General features: G+C 37.0%; 1 protein-coding gene across 11 annotated transcripts; it reads right to left on the reverse strand.

The window, feature by feature from the left end:
* Positions 1-1,510: 1,510 nt before the first annotated feature.
* Positions 1,511-21,585, reverse strand: HNRNPA3 (heterogeneous nuclear ribonucleoprotein A3). Of its 11 annotated transcripts, XR_015746500.1 has the most exons (16): positions 21,531-21,585; positions 17,478-17,577; positions 12,713-12,835; positions 12,442-12,588; positions 12,118-12,328; positions 10,652-10,741; positions 10,474-10,566; positions 10,301-10,378; positions 9,530-9,667; positions 6,985-7,110; positions 6,832-6,901; positions 3,461-3,516; positions 3,249-3,294; positions 2,381-2,442; positions 1,936-2,040; positions 1,511-1,676 (listed from the first exon to the last, which is right to left on the reverse strand). XR_015746500.1 is itself a non-coding variant. In XM_087949674.1 (12 exons), exons 2-11 carry the CDS (start codon positions 17,538-17,540, stop codon positions 6,849-6,851), a joined length of 1,122 nt encoding a protein of 373 aa, XP_087805800.1. In that variant the 5' UTR covers positions 17,541-17,577; positions 21,531-21,585; the 3' UTR covers positions 5,425-6,745; positions 6,832-6,848. The 11 variants fall into 11 exon arrangements, 3 of the variants coding, with proteins under 3 accessions (XP_087805800.1, XP_087805801.1, XP_087805802.1); XR_015746504.1 differs by lacking the exon at positions 17,478-17,577; XR_015746499.1 differs by lacking the exon at positions 3,249-3,294.
* Positions 21,586-21,872: the final 287 nt, after the last annotated feature.

Genomic DNA, 21,872 nt, shown 5'->3' on the forward strand with positions numbered 1-21,872 from the left:
GACTCTATATAGAATTGCATCAAGTTAAAAAAAAAACTGTCAGGATTCTGGCAGTTACCCCCATGTAAATCATGTGTCTCGAGCCATACTTCCAAAACTTAAAAATGATTTATTGGGAGTTAAACTGTCCGGCACTGCCTGAGTGTAGCCAACTCCAAGCTACATAATTGTCACCCTTGACCCTGGTTTCCCCCCACCCCCTGGGTGTATTGTAATTCATATTCTCCAGTAGGACACATCTATAGCCAACAGTCATGCCCTCCTTAGAATTTAGCATGGCAGAAGCTTCAGTCACATTGTTACTATCTTTGAAAACATTTATGGAATGCAGTTTGTTTGCAAGCTGCTGCATTGCTCCCCCTCCCTTTGTTGGAAATTCTAAAAAAACCATAGAAATATTTTATTCGTTGACCTCAAATCCCTTTACCAGATTTGCTGAAAATATTGTTTTTCTGTAATGAAATTCAGTCCAGTGTAAAGGGGATAGGTAACATTGGTCATCCACCAGGTTTTATGCTTGAAAGATTTGAACTTGGATTTCATCTCCAACCAATACTGGAGACCATGTTACTCTGATTTTGGAAGTGGCATCAAGATGAAAGTTGTTCCAGAGCAAAATTTAATGTTGCCAGTTCAGGCTCGAGTGACTTCACACTGAAATGGAACAGAACCAGGGCTTTAGAATGAGATCCACAGCACTGAAGGCTTCCCTCTCCTTGTCATATAGTATCTTCTAATCAACCTACCCAAGTGTTCCTGTTTTCCCACCATTTTTGACTTTTGGTGGCTTTTTAAAAACATCTTAAATCTAGTACTGTTTTACATTTCTACCATTAAGAAAAATTAGCATTTTTGTGAACTTTATTGAACAAGATACCACACTTTTATGTGGTAGAAGAAACATATTACCTTATTTGAAATAGCACTGAAATGATTATAATCCTCATGGGTTTTCACTGTAGTTTTAAGGAAGTCAGTGATGTGGTTCAGGGTCTTCAGCTTTTTATATCTCATGCTTTTCTTTTTAGACTTGCATAAGAAAAAAAGCCTGGGTAGGGCACTGTTTTGTTCCCTTGCCTACAAACCATCCGCTTACTGTTTTACAGTGAAATTGAAAATATGCCATTGTAAAATTACTCATGTTTCCGAATTAAACAACATTGGAAAATAGTGATACAAATCTTAGTATTTTTCATTCTCAGATAATTCATAGGACAATGACATATCAACATAAATTACTAATCCACATCAGTCAGAAATGTGTGAGTGTGCTTGTTCCTGTAAACATGCCCTCAAGTTTTGTTCTAGCAGGATGTGTCCTTAAGCTCTGAGAGGTATCTCCTAGGCTAGAGCCAAACATTTGCACAGAACCTGTTGTTTCATGTGGAACTAAATGACCAATGTGAATCCAACATCTCTAAGTGGCTTCAAGTTTGTGTCGTAACAATTTAGAAGAAATCATGCAACTCAGTTGCTTAATACAGAAATAAATGATGGTCCAGAACTAGAATTGAAATTCATCAACTATCATGATTAACTGTGTTTTATTACAAGCATTTGTTTATTACATGCTTCAATTTTTGCTCTCATAGCTATCAGTTGTATGCATGTTCCATTGAAGAATCAAAAATGTCAATTTATGGAAACAGACGAATGTTTCTTCAGGATTAGTCATCCTGCAGAGCAGAAGATAAAAGCAAACAATTTAGCACATTAAGTATGGTAACCTATTGAATATCTTAACTTTGCTAATAGTTGATTGAGGTCCACAAGATCCCTAATGCTGGCACCGTTCTAGTACCATAATGTATCTAAAGCCCATCACCAAACACGGTTGATCTCAGTCTTGTTTGGGGGAAATATTTAGCTGAGCACATACAAGATTCAGATACTCTTTTAGTAAAATGTGAGGCACAGAGAAACACATGCACTCACCCCATTTCCATCTTGCTGGGGATTGCTGAGATTCCCCATTTTTAGCCTCAACCCTGTTTTCATAAGACAAAAAGGGAGCATAGGTGCTCTTTGCCACTCATAGTCCTAGAATAGCAAGACACAATCCATAAATATTATCTAATATTCAGTTTCAATTAGCCACAGTTCCTATTTACTATAACATAACAATTTGTACATTTGATGCTACTATAGATAGGTACAGAAATGATAAACTGCTCATAAATTCATAAATCGTGAGTTAAACTGAGATGCTGACAAGCCGACAATCTGGAATCATAATCCTACTCTTTTACATGCAGAATAACAACAGAATAAGGCAAATTAATTTCAGTATTAGATTACACAATTAAGGTTTACAGAATGAATTTTTAAAAAATTCTTAACCCCCCGCCCCCCCAAAAAACTCATTTTAAAAATTTGTTACCTGAAAATTAATTTAGAGGGCACATCAAGTATTCCAGGTGAGAATGTTACTGATTTTCTTGCCTGCAATTTGGTAATTAGAAACATTACCAATAGGAATCCAGCAATGCTTTATTATTGGCTACTTTTCTAACTGAAAAATCACACATAAAATCAGGATTTTCAGTTGTATGAAAAGTGCTTTTTTTATTTGCCTATGTACGTAATTGGGTATGTTCAATGATCTGTAATGTATCATATACCTTTCTTACCAAAATCACTGGGAAATTATCCTTCCACAATACAATGATGCCCGACATATTTTGGTAACAACATTAAGAAACTATATGCCAGGAGCATGCAAACAGCAAAAAGCAACCAACCACTGTTCTTAAGAGTTCCCAAAAGTAAAATAAAATAATTTGTTCCATTGATTTCCATATTCTGCTAGTTAACTTTTTGTTCTAGGCAAGCAGGGTAATAAAGCTTGATTCAAAGAGTGCCCATTTTTCCTATGCTAAAAAAGGTGGTGTTTCATCAGGGAAAAAAAATCTCAACGTATTGAAAATGTTTTGTTTCAAGCTCAGAGTAGTTCTTACCCTCTCTCCCATTTCATTCATGTTGATACTTGATGTTGCGTGCAAATTGTCTATTATAACTAACACCTACTGTATAGAAGATGCCGAACCCTACTGGAGACCACTATAATTTTTTGAGCCATTCACAAGTCACGAATTTAGCTGAAGACAGAATTTTTTAAAAATGTTACTTCTCATTAATTGGTGGATATTTGACCCCCACCCCCCACCCCACCTAGATATGGTCTCCAAAACTTCAAAATCCTAAGTTAAGCTTCATCTCCAGCAAGGTCTAATTGTTAAGCCACTCACCTCTATAACAGCTGTCTGAAGTACCGTGGATGGTAGAATTTTAGACCTAAATGCCAATTAGATGATTTAATAAGCCCATCCACATTGATTTGAATACAGTAATAAATATTCAATATATTTCACATTTTCCCAGTTTGTTGTTTTCTCCAAAACTCTAATTTTCAGAGCTCAGAATACAATAAAAGAAACATCAGTGTTGTACACATTCTTACCAAGCAAGTTTTCCAGTAAGATATCCACCTCTGGTCACAGAGGTTTCTTCAACAATCTGCAAGTCAAACAGATCTTTCTTACCATGTTCAGAGAGGAATTATTTTTTAATTCATGAAAAGTGTTAGAAACAAACCTTACCTAGTCTTACTCCCCTTTCAGGTCTAAATGCTAGGAGACCTACCACTGTAGGCCAACTCAAATAGCTATGACCTGGGGAGCTTCCAATTGGTGAAGAACTCCTAGACTTTCTTCGTTATTTCATCACTGACAGGCAGATTTAACTATTTGGGGAAGCTGCTCACTATCAGCATAGTATATTTATGCCTTCTCTTGTCTGGAAGTTGAAGCTCTTGCTGCCTTGTCCTTCTTTAATTTGCTGACTCGGGCGCTGCAGTCCTGTCTGAATCTCGTTTGATCCTCATTTCGACTAAGATATCTTTAATGCCGGTTATTCACTGTCCACTCCTTTTACTTGTCAGAATTCAGAGAGATCTAGGTCTAAGTCACTGATTACCTTACAAGTTTCACATTTTTACAAAAGATTAACACGCTGGTATTGTTTTCTCTATATAACATCAAGAGTCATTCCATCACCATTAAAAACAGATTGAATGTCTTAACCAATTACTCATTATGTTGCTGGATTCAGTGACAGACTTAGAAGGGATGAGTCTGATCTACCTTTGCAGGAAATGCACATATATGTACTAATGTAAGCCCCCCCCCCCCCCGAGATAGCCTATGGGGAGATGGCATATAAATTTAAAAAATAAGGAATGTACATGAGAACACTACAGTAACAGCTGAATCCCTTTCAACAAGCTTTGACTACTGGTATGCAGACACTTTCTTGGAGATAGAAGATATCAACATTCCCACATTTAGTCATACGATACTGTAGATCTTTGGGGGACAGATACTCTCGAGTTGGGTTCACATATAGTAATAGCACTTAAGACTTATATAACATCCCATAGTGCTTTGTAGCAGAGGTCCCCAACTCCCAGTATTGGGCCGCAGCCTGTTCAAAACTGAGCCACAGGAGATGGGCAAGTGCACGCGCATAAAGCTACACTCGTGCATGTTGAGCAAGGATGTATTCGCGTGCAAAGCTCCATTCGTGCAAGTGGAGGGCATTTGTGCTCATGTGAGAAGCTCCACTCACGCAAGTGGAGGACATTTGCACTCATACGTAAAGCTGTTTGCACAAATGGAGCTTCGCATACAAGCACCTTCTGCTTGCATGAGTGGAGCTTCACGGGCTAGTCCAAATGCCTGCTACTCACAAGTTGAACTTTGTGCGCAAGCACCCACTGCTTGTGCACAAAGCTCCATTTGCATGAGAGGAGGGTGTGTGCACCCGCCACTTGCACAAATGGAGTTGTGCATGCGTACACCTGCCACTCACATGCCCCTTTCCCGGGCCAGCAAGCTGGAAAGGTTGGTGACTACTGCTTTACAACACTCTTTGAGCAGTTTACAAATGTGAGCATATAATCCCCAACAATCTGGCTTCTCATTTACCAACCTTGGAAGGATGGAAGGCTAAGTCAACTTTGAGCCCGAAAGGATCGAACTGCTGGCTCTCAGCAGTTAGCCTGCAATACTGCATTCTAACTACCGTGCCACCATGTTTCCTTTTATACTTTTTTATTTTAAAGTAAATATTAACCAATGCATTCTATACCCAATGACGAGTTCATGTCTGATTCTTGAGCAATTTGTTCAGCAATCAATTCCTACACTGGAATTAAGTTTATCTTAAACTCATTGGCCTACAGAAAGAAGGTGAAAAATGTCTGAATTTCTTCTACTCACTGTGCCCTACTCTTCTGGATGTGTACTGACAGAAAGCACTGCTCTGGCAATAGTTCAAAAAGAAGTCTGATCAGATTAAGAAGGATAGCAAATTATTAGGGAACAGGGCTGTAAATAAACCTAGGTAAGTGAAGGAGTAAACAACTTAGTCAAGAGTGTGACTTTAATAATTTTTATCAAATCATTCCAACGAACAGTCTGTATTTAACTGTAGCCATAGGACCCTCATTAGCAACAATAGGTTCTACCAAATTAGCTCCTATTTCTTTCACTTTACCTTCAAGACCTATTATCAGGGCATTAGAAAGTGTGTGAAACATCTTGATGCATTCATGCTCAGAAAAATTATACTTATTCCAACGAACTCAGAGGGATTGTTTCTATGCTGCAAATTAGCATCAGATAGAAAGGGGCATACAGAATTATACACAGTAGAATTTAGGCACCTTAATAGATGAACCTATATTTTTAGGCCAGATATATATATATAAATATACATATGAAACTGTAGAACTGTAAGCTAAGTAACAGACCCACGCTATTAGATTCAAAGTTTTAATTTAATTATATGTGTGCATTTAATCTGTTTGCAATTTGAGGGAAATTGAGTCTCAACAATTATAAAAGGCAGAAACCTGTTCTGCCAATGTTTCTTGTAGCTCCTTTATATATCAGCGAAGTGGGAGGCAAACTGAATAAACTTTAAAAGATCTTGTCAATGCTTATTTACTTAGAAGGTTTAAACTAAAAACAAATGCTACAAATTATGATATGCACAACCCAGAAATATCTGGAATTCTCATTTGAAAGTAAAGCTTTTATCATTCACAAGCATTGGTTTAAATGACTCAGTCCTAATTATACAGCTAAACAAGCTTTAATGCAAACATCTTTCCTCTCCCTATGCATGTGCAACTCATGTCATTTGGTTACATATGCAGAAAAAAATTAAGAGTACTTAAAACGTTCAGCATTTCTATTGTTTTAAATTAATACAGATTATAATGCACTGATTTTTTTTTTCCTAGCAAGAATATACCCTAAAACTACATTTCTTTGTTTAAAGAAGTTTCGGTAAGAAAAAACTGAACTACACAAGTATTGAAAAAAATTAAATGTTCCTTAATTATTTTTAATGCCTGGTACCACTACCACAAATTTACAGGGCAATATACCTGATTTTATGAAGAAAAGACAAAGCTACAACAACAAATTAAAAAAAGTCAGGAATGTACATCTAAACACTACATTGCATTAAATCAATAGCTGCACTCTTTGCAAACTGTGGCTATTAACAGTCCTTAAGAAGGGTTTCCTGTTTAAGCTGCAGTAACTTTTCTGACTATGGTTCATCGCTCCTTCTGTGGCAGATTTTACAGTTCCTCTAATTCATTTGGGACGACTGTCTCAAAGTAACCTGCAGCTTTCCTGACAACTCCTCGCTTTCTCCTGCTAAGAACTGTAGCCTGTTGAATACAGGATAAAAAAAAAAGATTACTCTCAAAGAAATGTTGTAAGCTTAATTAAAAACACTTATTTGTAGCATACATACCATTATCCCACTAGTTTTTAGAATCTTCTTCCACCATAGCCACCACTTCCTCCACCTGATCCATAGCTACCTACAAATGGAGTATAACTGTTTATATTCAAGTTCTTGTTGAAAGATACTAGCCAGCTGCATATATTTAAATGTTGCATTTACCACCATAGGGACTGCCTGAACTTCTGCCACTGAAACTGCCACTTCCTTTCATGGGTCCATAACTTGAGGCCTGCTGTCCACTGTAGTTGCCAAAATCATTGTAGCTTCCACTGCCACCATAGTTGCCTAAAACAGAAATTTAATTTTATGTTCAAGTCTGTTATATAATTTGAAGTAATTTAGAAAAGTACTTCATTCGATTAAATAAATGAAGCACTATTGCATACAATTGAATATGCAATGTACACATTTTATGGACTTACGGAAGGTACTTTATGAAATTTCGATGAACAATGTGAGTTGTAAAACATAAAAACTTATGCAGTTTTTAGCTAAAAAAAATGGAAGTCATGAACTCATTGTTTCTGTTCTTTTCTCCACTGATAAGAAACAAACAATACTTGATTCCAGCTAGTAACTTTGGTACGATAACCTGTGAGAAACAAGCCTGAGGAACACTGGGAGGAAGAAACACCATTCATCTCCTCCTGCTTCAATTTAAGTGTTTTCAATTTAATGTTTTTTCAATAAGGAAAAAAAAAGCAATCTATTCCAGCCTCTCCAGATAGCTGAACTTTCTCAGTTCAAAGTGCCCCTAGTGTCCCGTAATTTTTTCATGATGCCCTGTAATTCCCAATATTATTTAAATATAGAGTCATCCTTCTTCTAGGTAAAGGAAGTTTAAATTAGTTCCAAGTTTTAGTTCTCATACTGATGCATAAATTTGATAATCCCATTTGTTCATTATCTTTTAAATCAACACATTCAGTTTGCTCTTTCTAGAAATATACGCTGATCGGAAAATTTATCCTTGAAACTGTGGGCCAGCAATCAATCCAAATATTTCATATATGGTGCAGTGGTTAGAATGCAGTACTGCAGGCAAACTCTGCCCACAGATTGAAGTTCAATCCTGATGAGGCTCGAGGTTGACTCAGCCTTCCATCCTTCCAAGGTTGGTAAAACGAGAAGAGTTTGTTGGAAGCAATATGATGACATTGTAAACCACCCAGAGAGTGGTGTAAAGAACTATGGGGTGGTATATAAGTCTAAGTGCTCTAATTCCACTTCCAACAAATAGTTATACATTCTTGTTATAAATTTTATCTCCTTGCCTGTCAAAATTTGGTCCAGTTGTTGTAAGTCCTTACAATACAATAGTAAAGGGATCAATGATTGCCTGGGCAAAAAATATAGGGCATAATATAAATTTAGAGGATTGGGAAAAATGTGAGCTGATAACTGTTAATTGACATTGTCAACAGCATTTAAAGAAAATCAATATAAAATGTTTTGTAGGTGGCACCTAGCCCCAGCAAGACTGGCCAAAATGTATCCAAACACAAAAGCAGAATGTTGGAAGTGTAAATATAAAGAAGGAACATATGTGGTGGCAGTGTCCAGAGGTTAAAAATATATTGGATGAGGGTACAAAGATGATTATTAGAAATTACAGATCACAAATTAGAACTCAAACCGGAAATATTTTTATTAGGATTAAGGGAAAACTGAGCAAGGTCATCCAATGCATCATTATACATATCATAACTGTGGCAAGAATAGCCTTCGCACAGGGATGGAAGAAGGAAAAGATACCATCTTGACACAAAAAATAATGGATTGTGCGGAACTGGATAAATTCACAATGGAATTAAGAGGCAAAGATGATTTGGACTATTACGCGGTTTGAGATAGGTGGTACAAATGGGTGGAGGATAGAAATAAGAGATGATGTTTATGTATAAAAGAAGATGTATGTATTAATAACAACATGAACACTGTTAACGTGAATAGAGATTTGTATTTTTGTTTATAAAAAATAAAATATTAAAAAAAAGTCTAAGTGCTATTGCTATATAAATAGTACTGGGGAAAGTTTCACAAAGAATGTGACATTTACCTAGTGTTAATCCTACATGTAGACCAGACTAAGAAACCAATGCCATGAAGGTCAGTCAGTACTACCTTTATTGTAAAGCTATAGCAAAAGAATTCTGCATGTCTGAATGTGCTTCCCTCTTCTTCACTTTATGAGCTAGGGAGGGACTTGTGTAAAATGTTTTTTCAAATTAGTTTTCTGGCCCTGGTGCTTATCTGACTGCTGCCTAATAGTGGCTCTTCTTTCTGTCCTTTAAGGCCAATCTCTATGCCCTCTACATCTTTAAAAAAAAATAGAATGCTACAGAAAAATTAACAAAACAAACTCCTTATAAAACAGATACAGGTTAGAAAAATCAATGTCATATCCCTAGCAGCTAGCATGGGAGCTGTTGAAAATTAAACTTCCAATCTAACATAGATGACAGCATGCACTGATACATACCCCCTGAATCCTTCAAAAAAAATTTCAATGTGATTTCACAGTATTGGAAGAGTACTTTGAGAACAAGTTTACATTGCATAACATTTTTTTAAATATAACCTACATGTTTTAAAGTGACAGATAAAAATTTAATCTTATTGAACTTTTTAACAATCACGCTAATATTTTATTAAATTTGTATTATAAATATTTATAATTCTAATGCAATTCAAGGCTTCTCACCTCCAAAGCTTCCTCCTTCATTATAACCATCATAGCCTCCACCTCCTCCGCCATATCCACCACCTGGATTTCCATAGCTTGGGCTACCACCATAACCACCTCGACTACCATATCCAGGGCTACCACCATAGTTTCCACCTTGAATTAAATGTAACAAAAATTGGTTGTAAATAAAAAGATAGAAGTCAATCAACCTTCTGCCAATGTATCTTTCAGATGTTTTGGTTTGTTGCATGCATCATTCCTGATTATTAACCACATATGCCTTTGAGATCAGAACTGTTTTTCCACACAAATGGAGGTATCTAGTTTGAAGAATATAAGCAATATTCCACAGGAAGACATTAGGTCATATTTTAGTACTTGCTTTGAAAGCAATGACACTGTGCTCCATTGAAATTACTGGGTTAAGCTAATAATACCTGACTTAAATCATCTAATTATTCAGTACACAGATTTTCTTTATATCTCAACCGTTTCTATGTCAAGATATTCCATAGTCACTAAAAGCTGTGTCCTATTATACTTCTGTTTCCTTTAATGATAAATATAACTTCTTACCCTTTTTCATACCAGGGACAGGAGTGGTTTTATAAAGGAAGTATAAAGAAAAATGTTATCCCTTAAAAACTTTCCCCAATCTGGTCCTCACCAAGCCACCTTTCGAATTGAAATCTTTTTGACACCAGTGCAACCAGGTGTGGCTGTCAAGCTACTGAAAGTAATATAGCTCAAGTATTATGCAAGTTGTATTTGTACTACCATGCTTACCATCACCAAAGCCATTATATCCATCGCCACTGCCAAAGCTTCCTCTACTGCTGCCACCACCTCCACTACCGTAGCTTCCTAAAGCAGGACAAAAGTATTATGTTATGAACAAGTTAACAACCAATAATGTAAAACAATATCTTGGAAGGACACTGGGGAGAACTAACATGTACCTCTACTACCAAAACTTCCACCTCTGTTGTAACTTCCACCACTGCCTCCAAAGTTTCCACGACCCATGAAGTTGCTTGAACTACTCCCACGACCTTAAATAAAAACAATATAGTGAATGTCTAATGGTGTTCGATAGGTAGCATACTTGCTCTATTTTGGACTCCTACTAAGACTCACTTCTTTGTGCAGTTGCAGTCTGCATTTCTTGCTTGGAGAGAGCTTTCTTCACTTCACAGTTATGTCCATTTATAGTGTGATATTTCTGAACTAAAATAAAATTTGAAATTAATTATTGCTATGAAAATATGCATTCTGCTCAATAATGATTTATGCAAAAAAAATTGTAAAATATACCAAAATCAAAAAACAGAAATATAAAGAACCCATACGGATTCTCTTACCCACATAAAATTAAAAGTATGAAACCTCTTCATTTTCAAGGGCATCCACAAACACTTGCAAAGTAATTTATTCAGACTTTTATCTCTAACTTTAAATTGAGTTAAATTGTTTTGACCTCTATTCTGGCTTGGTTTGCCTTTCAACCCCAGTAGAAAAAAGCAGAATTTTCAATCAGCTTGCCTCCTCCTTTTTTCTTCTAGAATATGTGGACCCAGAGAATTTTAAAGGGAAGTAAAAGAGCTTCTTAGAGTCAAATGATTGAAGTAGCAAGCAAGCAAAACATGACAAGGTACCAGAGGCTGGTGCTTTCCAATCAGTCCAACTCAATTGAATGAGTATAGAATGCAGGTAAAATTCTGTTTGTACAAGTAGGAAGCTATTAGATTGGGAAGCCTTGTTGCAACAGAGCTAAGAGTTCTTGGCCTTAGGGAATATCTAGTTTGTCAAACAATTTTTCTATCAGTTTCTTTTGGTGCTTTCCTCAGTAATGACCTAATTATATTAAATTATAGTGAGGATGCTATGATTTCTGGTCCATCGATATTTGCTTTTTTGTTACTTTTAAACTTTACTCTTTTATCCTCTTCCTTTTTTCTTTCACATTAGTTTGTATTTTATTGGTATTTAATATAATAAAGGTATTAAAAATAAATAAATTAAAACTGCAATTAGAGTTTTGACCTGAACCTGCTTTTGTGTAATCACTAATCACCCTTTGAGCTGGAATCTCTCCAAACCATTCCCCTGCTGGAAGTATATATTTCCTTTGGAGCGAGGTTTTTTTGAGATTTTGATATTCTGCTAAAGTTATTAGTTAAGCTGTTCAATTTGTTTGGGAAATTCATCCAGCTACAAAAGGTGGCTACTGGACTTCTGTGCACCAATAACAGCAAACAAGCAAATTGAAAATATTGTACTTTATGAAAAATGTTATCATACTGCCTCCCAGGCAGGCATTTAAGCATAGTGGAAAAATTCAAGAAAGCTCTGGGTAATGAAAATGATGGAGTCAAACATGTGCTTGTGAATAAACAACTATCAGATATTTGAAATTGGAGAAACTGATGTAAATACACAGAAGAAAAAAAAGTCAAGAATTGAATTTGGGGCTACAAAGTATAATCTTTTAAAACATTGGAATATCTTATATTATTCCTACGATAAAAGTTTTGTTTATTAAAACACAGTATACATCAATATTTATCAAACAGAAGTTACCACAAAGACAAAATACTACATACCAACAATTTTGTCTACTGTATCATGATCATCAAATGTCACAAAGGCAAAACCTCTTTTCTTTCCACTCTGCCTGTCTTCCATTACTTCAATGGTTTCAATTTTGCCATATTTTTCAAAATAATCTCTTAAATTATATTCTTCTGTATCTTCTTTAATTCCACCAACGAATATTTTCTTTACTGTTAAATGAGCACCTGGTTTCACAGAATCCTATGAAATTTTAAGTTAAAATTAGTATTTCAAACTTTTATATTAGTTCAATATTTGAAAAACACATTTAGAAGCAAGCAAGCATTTGTGTAACATTTTAAACAATTACTTACTTCTCTAGAAACTGCTCTCTTTGGCTCTACCACACGGCCGTCAACTTTATGTGGTCGAGCTGCCATTGCAGCATCTACTTCTTCCACACAAGAATAGGTCACAAAACCAAAGCCTCGAGAGCGTTTTGTCTGTGGGTCTCTCATCACCTTCAAGAAATATATAATACAGAGAATGCTGATTGAAACATTTTTTGTTTAAATCTAATTCTCTAATTGAGTAGAGCAGAGTTTATCCCAAATGCAAAGACATACAAATGTTATAATTTCTCACCACACAATCTGTGAGTGCGCCCCATTTTTCGAAGTGGTCTCTTAGGCTGTCGTCTGTTGTTTCAAAGCTCAAGCCACCAATAAACAGTTTTCTCAATTGTTCTGGTTCTTTAGGATCATGACCCTGAAAGAAGAAAATTTTCAGTATCTGCACTAGATTCATACTGCTGCTCAGAAATTCACTTAAGTAGTTTGTCTACAGTTTGCAATTAAATAACTTACCACTTCTATAGCTATATGCTTCAGTATGATACAAATGTATTTATGTACTTATTTTCTAACATGTAGGCATATAGCTATAATCTGAGGCTGCAATTCTATTCATAACTGCTCTAATTGTCCAATTGAAATCTATATGATTTATGAAAATGTTCGGGTATTTTCCCACGTCATTATAGTTGTGCTTTTAAAGTTGTAGCAACGTTTCGGCAGAATCTCATCTGCCATCCTCAGGCTTGTGTATTGTGTTCGTCTGTGTGTGTGTGTGCACGCGCGCGCACACACACACACACATTCATTCCATGGAAAGGGCTATTACTGTTAGAATTTCATTACATTCTATCTACATATGATTAAAAGAACCATATTTTAAAAAAATTAACCATCTTTTAAACAAAATTTAGCACAATTCCAGTTTTTGTTTTTCTTTTGTACAGTTCATACTATTTTGTTCAAAATATTCTAACAAAGTTAAAAGCTATTGGATTCTAGTCATACTAATCCAGGGCTCTCACATTTATGGCCTGCAGACTTCTTCTGTAAGGCCCATCATGGCTCACACATCAGATGCTGTTTCAGCTTTTATTCCTGTCCCAATGTGTGCATTTGTCCCAGATTTTTGAGCCACGAGCATTCCGACACCCCTCCCCCCATCTTCTCTTCTGCAGAGCTCACTTGTCCTGCACAGGGTGAGCACTGAGTCTCCCCCACAGCACCAAGTAGCTGTGCCACTGCAGAAAAATCAATGTTGAACAAATTGTGGAGAAAAGCAAAGACAGCTTTTGCACAAGCCATGCTGTGGAGGAGCGTAGAGACTCTGCAAGGGAGGAAAAAGTGGAAAAGGAGTGCCAGCCACACCTTCACTTCTCCCCTGCAGTACCCGCTTGTGCACTTTCTGCTTCTGAGCCATCTTTCCAAGTCACTTAGTAATCTATCTGTCTGCTGATGACACAAAGAACCAAAACTGGAACTGCCAGGTAGGCTGATAGGACAGAAAGCAAGATGAAACGGAAACACAGGAAAAATAGTTCCAAAGAAAATTTCACTATTGCCATATGATTTTGAGCTTCTAGACAACCCATGCACAGAGTAAAATATTTGTGCTCCACATGCTTTTCTTGGTCTAGAATCGAGTGATTGGTGCCAACTTTGGACGCAATGCCCTGGACTGAAAAAAACAAACTACAGTACTTAGATCAGAGACGGAGAATCTATGACATATATGTCAAAGGTGACATGCCAGATTGTTTTGGGTGACACACTAATGTTCACCAACAGATGAGAACTATTCTTGAAAACATAATCTATTCTCATACAATTTTCAGAGACCGCAGAGGACACGTAAGAATGAAATATGCTCTTGTGCAGCCTCCACAGCCTATAAAAATCATGCAAAAACAAGCATGCTTTCAAACGGTTTTTGGAGGCAGTGGAAGAGCATTCTATGAAGCTGCTTCACAAATCAAGGTGTTATGCAACCTGGAGCAGCCTTGGATAGGCTGCAAGGGCCTGTCAACAGAAAGAAAGCACGCCTAAAAGTAAATGGTGCATGGCAATTCTTGGAGGGTGTTGGGCCATGGGGCAATCACACATTCTCCAAAGTTTGTGATGCTTAGGGGAATGGGGTATGGCAGCTTTTTTAAGTGACAGCAGTGGTGCAAGGATTCAAGACAAGACATGGGCTTCTACTTCAGGCCTAGTCTCGGTGCTGCCAAGTACTTCTCTTCAGGGCAGCCTAGATAGGGGAGAGATACAGAATTATTTCTTTTGTTCGTGAATGGAGACCATGTCAGTAGAGGCACATTTTTTGAATTTTTGACATGTCAAGCCCAAAAGGTTCACCATCACTGACTTAAATCTTCTGTATTAATTTATATGGATGGATGGCAACCAACCAGCCATAGAGGGAAGTTTCTCTCTCTCTCTCTCTCTCTCTCTCTCTCTCTCTCTGTGTGTGTGTGTGTGTGTGTGTGTGTGTCTGTCTGTCTGTCTGTCTAAGTCTAAAAGAGATAGCTCACATCCTTTTATTTGAGGGCAACTAGCCAGTGCCAGGCTGCCAAAAGGATTGGGGGCCATACTTCTTTAAATACTAGGTTGAGTGTTCAAAGAATCTGGTCTTCTTTTCTAGATATCACTAGAAAACAGAAAGAATCAAATTATTCCCTCTTCTTGCTGTTTCCTAGTCCAATCTCTCAATTTGAAAATCTTGTTTCCATTATCCAGAACTTCTGGATATGCTCCAAATTCTAGACTATTAGAATTCAGAGCAGGTGAACAGTTATGGATCCTTATTTCTGAAAACAGTCTCATGTGGGCAGAATGGAACAACAGAACTTGAAGAGAATGTGTGCAGAGTTCAATACATTTTCTTTCCAAACATATCACTAGTTACAAACTGATAAATCCAGGGAATGGAGTGACTAAAAATATCTCGATTTTTCATATTAACATTGTCACTTTCCTGTTTAGCAACTCTTCATTTGAAACAATTCACAAAGAGGAACATAAATTTGGTATCATTAAATTTAATTTGCATTTATTAGAAGTTATACATTTTTGAATTAATCAGATTAACTGGTGATTCTCAAAACAAACACATCATTTTTTTTTCTGCCTCAGCAACAACACATTTTAAAAGGCTAAAGTCAAATCCCAAGATTGCAAAGAAAGGAGAAAGTTATTTAACTGACAGTCATTTTGTCAGTGAATCAAGTAGGGTGTGTCTAATAATGATAAAGGCACACGGAATAGGAAAAAGAATACCTGCATTTGAGTTGTAAAACTATTTGAATTTTATAGCAACAGCTGACTTCAAGGGAGTTTTGATTAGTATCTGAATAATGGAAAGTAAATATTAAATTGTGATTGGCCTTAATAACCTAGCTGAAATGTTTATTCTGATCTCCTATGGTGTTTTCAAATGGAAATTGTAATCAATGGCCATAATGACAAAACAGTTAGCCTATACTTCCCCTTTGGATAATTGTATTTATTATGAGTGGAATACTGCTGGTACACTTTAATCTTTCCCTGACAAAAAAACAAGAACATATCACCTATTGTAAAGCAGTAAAGTCTCCATAACTCTTAATTCTAAAGCCTCTTCTTACAAAATTGCTAGTCCCAACAATCTCTTTTTTAAGAGATGGAAAAGGCCATAGACCACTAGGTCTTTTTCTGCCATCAGTTTTCTCTGTTTCTATAATCTCTATTCAGTTCAACGCTACAGAGGAAATAAAGGTTCCACTAAATAAACTAAAAGTTAAGTCTGGACCGTTAAACTTTTTTCAAGAACTACCACTGTATCATTCTAATTCTCCCTAAGATACATTTATGCAGGTTATTACAAGCCATCTGTCTGTGGACAATAGCAAGCTCTTGCAGTTCCTTATAACTGTAAGTTAGAAATCGTAATGAATACAAGGAGGAATTTTTCAATTATAGGAGTTTAAAGTTCTATTATTTAAAGCATATATTGATTACTTCTAATATGTTGAAGTATTTACTTAAATATTGTTAATAATTATAATTTCTATAGTTAATTTTCAACAGATGGCCATAGTTCTCAAAAACAGCTTAACTGCTGAACATATGTAAATATTACATAACCCAAATATTTGGGTATTTATTCAAGTGAAGCTTATCTATCAATTAATAACTGTATCTATACCTAATTTTGAATGATGCAACTCTTGAGTCTGGATTCAGTTTTTTTACTACATGAAACAGATACAATGTTCTTTTTTTAAATAATGTAAATTTTCAATTCTCAATGTTCTAGTTTTTAATGGAACAATACTGTTCAAAAAGCAGCAATACAGGTAGTCCTCGACTTACGATCACAACTGAACCCCAAATTTGTTGCTAAGCGAAACATTTAAGTGAGTTTTCCCACATTTTACGACCTTTTTTGCCACATTTCTTCCCACCATGGTTGTTAAGTGAATTTGCCTTCTCCATTAACTGCTTGTCAAATGTTGCAAAAGGTGATCACCATGACCCCAGAACACTGCAACCATCATAAATATATGTCAATTTGCCAAGCATTTGAATTCTGATCACATGATCATGGGGATGCTGAAACAATCAAAACTGTGAAAATGGTCATAAGTTACTTTTTCAGTACCTTTGTAGCTTTGAACGTTCATCAAATGAACTGTTGTAAGTTGGGGACTACCTGTACCTCCTCAATGCAACATGGATTTTAGTCAACTAGACATGCCCATTCAAGCAGACAGAACCACCAATAATTGCCTGGTTTTGGACTTTGATAATTTAACTACAATTTTAAGATTTATTTAGATATTAGTTTTCAAATTATTCCTTTTACAGTAACACAAATTTATAGAATTATGCACATAATAGTGCACTTACTGTAAACCTTTATACTGGGAAAAGGAATAATGTATTTTCAAAAGTGAAGCAGAACAGAGTAGTGCAATATGAAATCTGAGCCACACAGACCTATCAAAGCAGCAGCAAGCAAAAACTGACTTCAGTTAACTCAAGTAAAAAAAAAAAAAGCTAAAATCATAAAAATATTCCACCTGTGAGGATCTTCTTCCCCTTCTCTTGTAATCTTCAGCCTCTCTCTCCTCTTTACACGCCATTTTGGGAGTGTGTTCTGACTCAGTTGCTCCTTTTAACCTAGGTAACAAGTAGTAGGAGTTCCTGTGAGTTTTCTCCTTACTCTCATACCAAATAAAGGGGCCTTAATTTTCAATGGACAATATATTGGAGCCACTTTAGCGTAAGTAATGTTACTGTATGAGAGAGTAAGTAAATAAGTTAAAAAAGGATAGGTTTCTATTATCAACCCATGTAATGTATTTTTTTAAAATAAAAACAGAGTATGAATTGAGAAAAACAAGCATGTTCATCATGATATGCTATAAGGATAGCAAAATGAACTGCTAGCCAATTAAATTGTATTCAAAACTATGCAGTAAGAATCGATTAAAATTGTTTCTAAATAGATACTATATTTATTTGCATTCATCATATGGACTAAAGAAGCAAATCCCAGTAGGGGAGAGAGAATCAATACCATTTCCAATGTACTCAGTTTATAAACACCCTATTCCCTGGATATTCCTCTTGGCTGTTTATCTTTAGATCTGGGAGGGGTTGTTATTAATACTTAAAGGCTTTTGCTATAGCAAATGCTTTGAAAGCTACTATCTTGAGCATTTGGAAAACAGGCTTCTCACTGTTTTCCTTCAGAATGTCTTAAATCAAGCTTGTGCATGTAAGTACTCAAGACCTTGCTCAGACATATATTAATTAAAAATGCACCACTTAAATGCAGCTGTAATTGGGCACTAATATTTCACTATGGCCAAAATAATTAAGTACTAACAAATCATTAAACATGTTTCACATTTAAAAACAGCACTTCCACTGTACCAAAGTTATTAGGTATTGCCTTGAGAAAGGTGAACCTAACAATTGGGTAAGAATATCTCAAAAAAAGCCTTCACTCTATGTGAAGTGATGGAGATAGCAATAGCAATAAGATTTATATACCACTTCACAGTGCTTTACAGCCCTCTCAAAATGGTTTAGAGTCAGCATATTGCCCCCAACAATCTGGGTTCTCATTTTACCGACCTCGGAATGATGGAAGACTGAGTCAACCTTGCGAGACTTGAACTGCTGGCAGTGGGCAGTCAGCAAAATTAGCCTGCAATACTGCCTTTAAACTACTGAGTCACCACTGAGATAAGGTCAAGATGGCAAGTCCTCTTTGTTACAATCTCTGTCCTTTGGAACTCCTTGCCTTCAGAGGTTTGAACATTTTTTCTGGTATTTCGTAGAGCTGTCCTACCTCATATCATTCTTTTAACCAAGTTTGAATGTTTCTGATGTTCGTCAGAGATATTTCTATTATCTGGGAAGGGTTATAAAACTGTACAGTAAACACATTATCCCAAGATTGCAGATTTGAGAGAGCTGAATTTAAAATGGATAAAATTGCATTCAGCTAAAAGAATTGCTTACAATCCTGAAGTAATTGAATTACAAGTAGAATTGAGGCTGGTATAGATTATCACAAAAAAACCCCACACCCTTTCCAATTAAAAATATTATTGGGTTTCAATATACTTTTGTATACTTTCTTTCATCTCTTTTCTTACCAAGATTCTGAAATGCATACAAAACTTTTTTTGAAATAAAAAGATTAAAATGGGACAGAACTTGGACAATCTTTGCATCTTTTTGCATTCATAGTATACCTGCCCACTTAAAAATAGGTAGATGGAATTTTAAAACTGTGGGCTAATACAAATAGAAAACTCTCCCTTCTACAAGGCCAGAAAAAAAGAAAAATCAAACAAGAAATACAATACCCCTTCTGTTTTTTTTTCAAAACTATAGGTGACACAGAAGCATCAGCTGCTGACACATTTCCAAATTACAATTTGGAAAAGCAAAGATAGAGAATGCAAGCCTAGAAACAACACACAATAGCAAGCCCCAGCAGAGTCCCACAGAAAGAAGCAGCTAGATGGACCCTTGGGATAACTGATCTTCAGCATTAAAAATATAATACTAAAGTAATCTTATAACCTTGAGTTCCTTTTGAACAAGACTGTTCTCTAGTTGAATCATTTCACACTGTTCTCTAGTTGAATTATTTCACAATCAAAACATAATTTCAACATTTTATGCCCCAAATTATAATTCCCCCCCACAGAACCAAGTGTTTTAAGTTCAATCAATATACTTCAGGCTACTTGGAACTCAACTGAGTGGCACATTTTTCCAAATAAGTTGGTGACATACAATCATAGCTGTCTGTTCCTCCTGCAATTTAGATGTGCATAGGTTAATGATTTCCTAAAAACTGAATAGTTTGGCAATTTATGTGGCAGAGGCAAAAAAAAGTTTAAAATTGTGACTATGGTATTGATAGAAAAGTATTACAAGTTACTCTTTTATAATAGGATTTTACGTAGTTTAAGTATGGTTAAGCTGGAAGATTCCTCTTTACTCTTTCTGTTACATATAAAAACCCCCACCCTAAAATGTGTTCAGTGACAAGTACATGATGCATTGTTACAATCTTCTTGGAAAACAGGAAGATCTGCCCAGGGCTTGGCAACAAGTAGATAAGGGACATCTCAAGGTGAAGCCCAGTAGTGAAACAAGAGGGAGGCACAGAAAACAATGTCATGTTGACCCTTAAGCCTCTGGTTTAGCTCATCTTAGAATGTGGAAAGTAAGGGGGTGTAGGGAGGGCCTCTTAGGCGTGGTGTGTTCTGTGCAATGGTATAAATATATTGTTTGAATATGGAAGTTTGCTCTCCTTGTACTCAATCCACTTGGGAAGGGTCTTGGAGGCCCCGCTTGCAACTGCCTTTTATTTTCTTCAATAAACCTTTGAAATTGTGCACCAGACTTGTCTTCATACTGTGAGTATAAATTTATTCGGCGTCTTATATCTCACAGTATGATAAATTAAATAATTCAGAAATAAAGGGTCCAGAAAGTTAATCTATTCCACACTGTGCAATCTTATACACACACCCTGTGATACTTACAAGTGTGAAGAGGACTCAAAGACATAACAGAATTATTCACTTTAATGTAATTACAGAACTTAGGTTTGAATGCTAGTCAATCAAGAATCTAAAGATTCATTAAACCTGAGATAGAAGATATGGTGGTTATCTGAACCAGCAAAATTCAGTCATAACTTCAAGCAGAAAAAAATACTGATTCCAAACAGAAGTATTAAGTGATCCAACACCACTTTTACGAATTATCAAAACCCCCAATGGCTTTCCTATCGAAGCCATTCAACTGCTATCAGAAAATTAAACAGAAAATTAACCGTAGAACTTATGCTATTATTATTTTTTGCGGTGAGCTGGCGACGTACATATAATATAACTCCAGTGCGGGTGGTGTAGTAGACGTCACAGGCAAAAAACCTTAACGGTGCAATATTTACTACTATTTCTCAAAGACCAGGTTCACAGAAGCAGCGTTCAACAATTCATATTTGGGGATCCTACTCAATGGGATTTGCTCCTGGATTGCAAAATACAACACACACCGTTGGAAAAAAGGGAGCATTTTCCTAAGGGTAACCAAAGCACAATTACGAGTCGGCGGCGCCGGGATCTGCGTGCGCGCGCGTCTCTATTGCGCGCGCTGTATCCTCCGTTAACCTTCTCGTCCCTTCCAAGGAAAACTGGGCCGGCTGCCTGGGATTTACCTAACGTGCCACGCTGACTATTCTCTCTCCTCCCCACTCCCGGCTCTATTGCGGCTGCTCTCGCTGGAGTTGAGCCTCTCTCCCCCGCGCGGGGGTCACAATGGCGGCCGAAGCAGCCGCCTTTCCCGCTCCAAGCCTCCTCACCCACCCCCTCCAGCCCGTTGCGCCATTTCGGAGACGTCGTGTGGCTAAGCTTGGGGGGGGGGGGAGGGAAAGCAAAGAACCGAGCCAGCTCGAGAGCCGGTCAAGAGCCCACTCCTCCCCGCCTGGCCTCCCTGCTCGTTGCTTCGTCTGCCGCGCCTAGCCATCTCCGGGGTCCGCTGCTGCCAAAGCCCATGGCCCGCCGCTGTTCCCGCGCGACGCCGAGCATCGTTACCTCCATTTTGTGACTGGATTTTGCCTCCTTCAGCCTCAATATGGAGTCGAGAGGAAGAGGGTGGGAGGAGCGGGTCAGAGGAAACTAGGGCACGTGAGAGAGGAAGGCGGGCTCGACGGCAAGGAAACGGGGGGGAGGAGGGGCGGAACGGACCCTTTTCAAATTTTTGTTTTGATACGAACTACTGTACAGTACGGTATTTTACAAGTTGTGCCGGCGGGAGAGATGCGGGGAAGAATGAGGTGCTTCGTGTCATTAACTACCTGAAAAAGAGGAGAGGATTGCCACGAAGGAGCGCAACGGTAGAACCTGGGAGGAAAATTCTAGACCACGCGCTTGGTG

Source organism: Notechis scutatus, chromosome 1, assembly GCF_049901735.1.
Source record: "Notechis scutatus isolate UNSWTSFEM ecotype Mainland chromosome 1, rNotScu1.2, whole genome shotgun sequence".
NCBI classification, from domain to species: Eukaryota; Metazoa; Chordata; class Lepidosauria; order Squamata; family Elapidae; genus Notechis; species Notechis scutatus.

Excerpts from the sequence above, each read along its gene's own strand:
- HNRNPA3 (XM_087949675.1), bottom strand. Across the intron at positions 12,589-12,712 it reads GCGCACTCACAGATTGTGTG|GTGATGAGAGACCCACAGAC; the intron begins GTGAGAAATTAT and ends TATTTCTTGAAG. Across the intron at positions 7,111-9,529 it reads TGAAGGAGGAAGCTTTGGAG|GCAACTATGGTGGCAGTGGA; the intron begins GTGAGAAGCCTT and ends TTTCTGTTTTAG.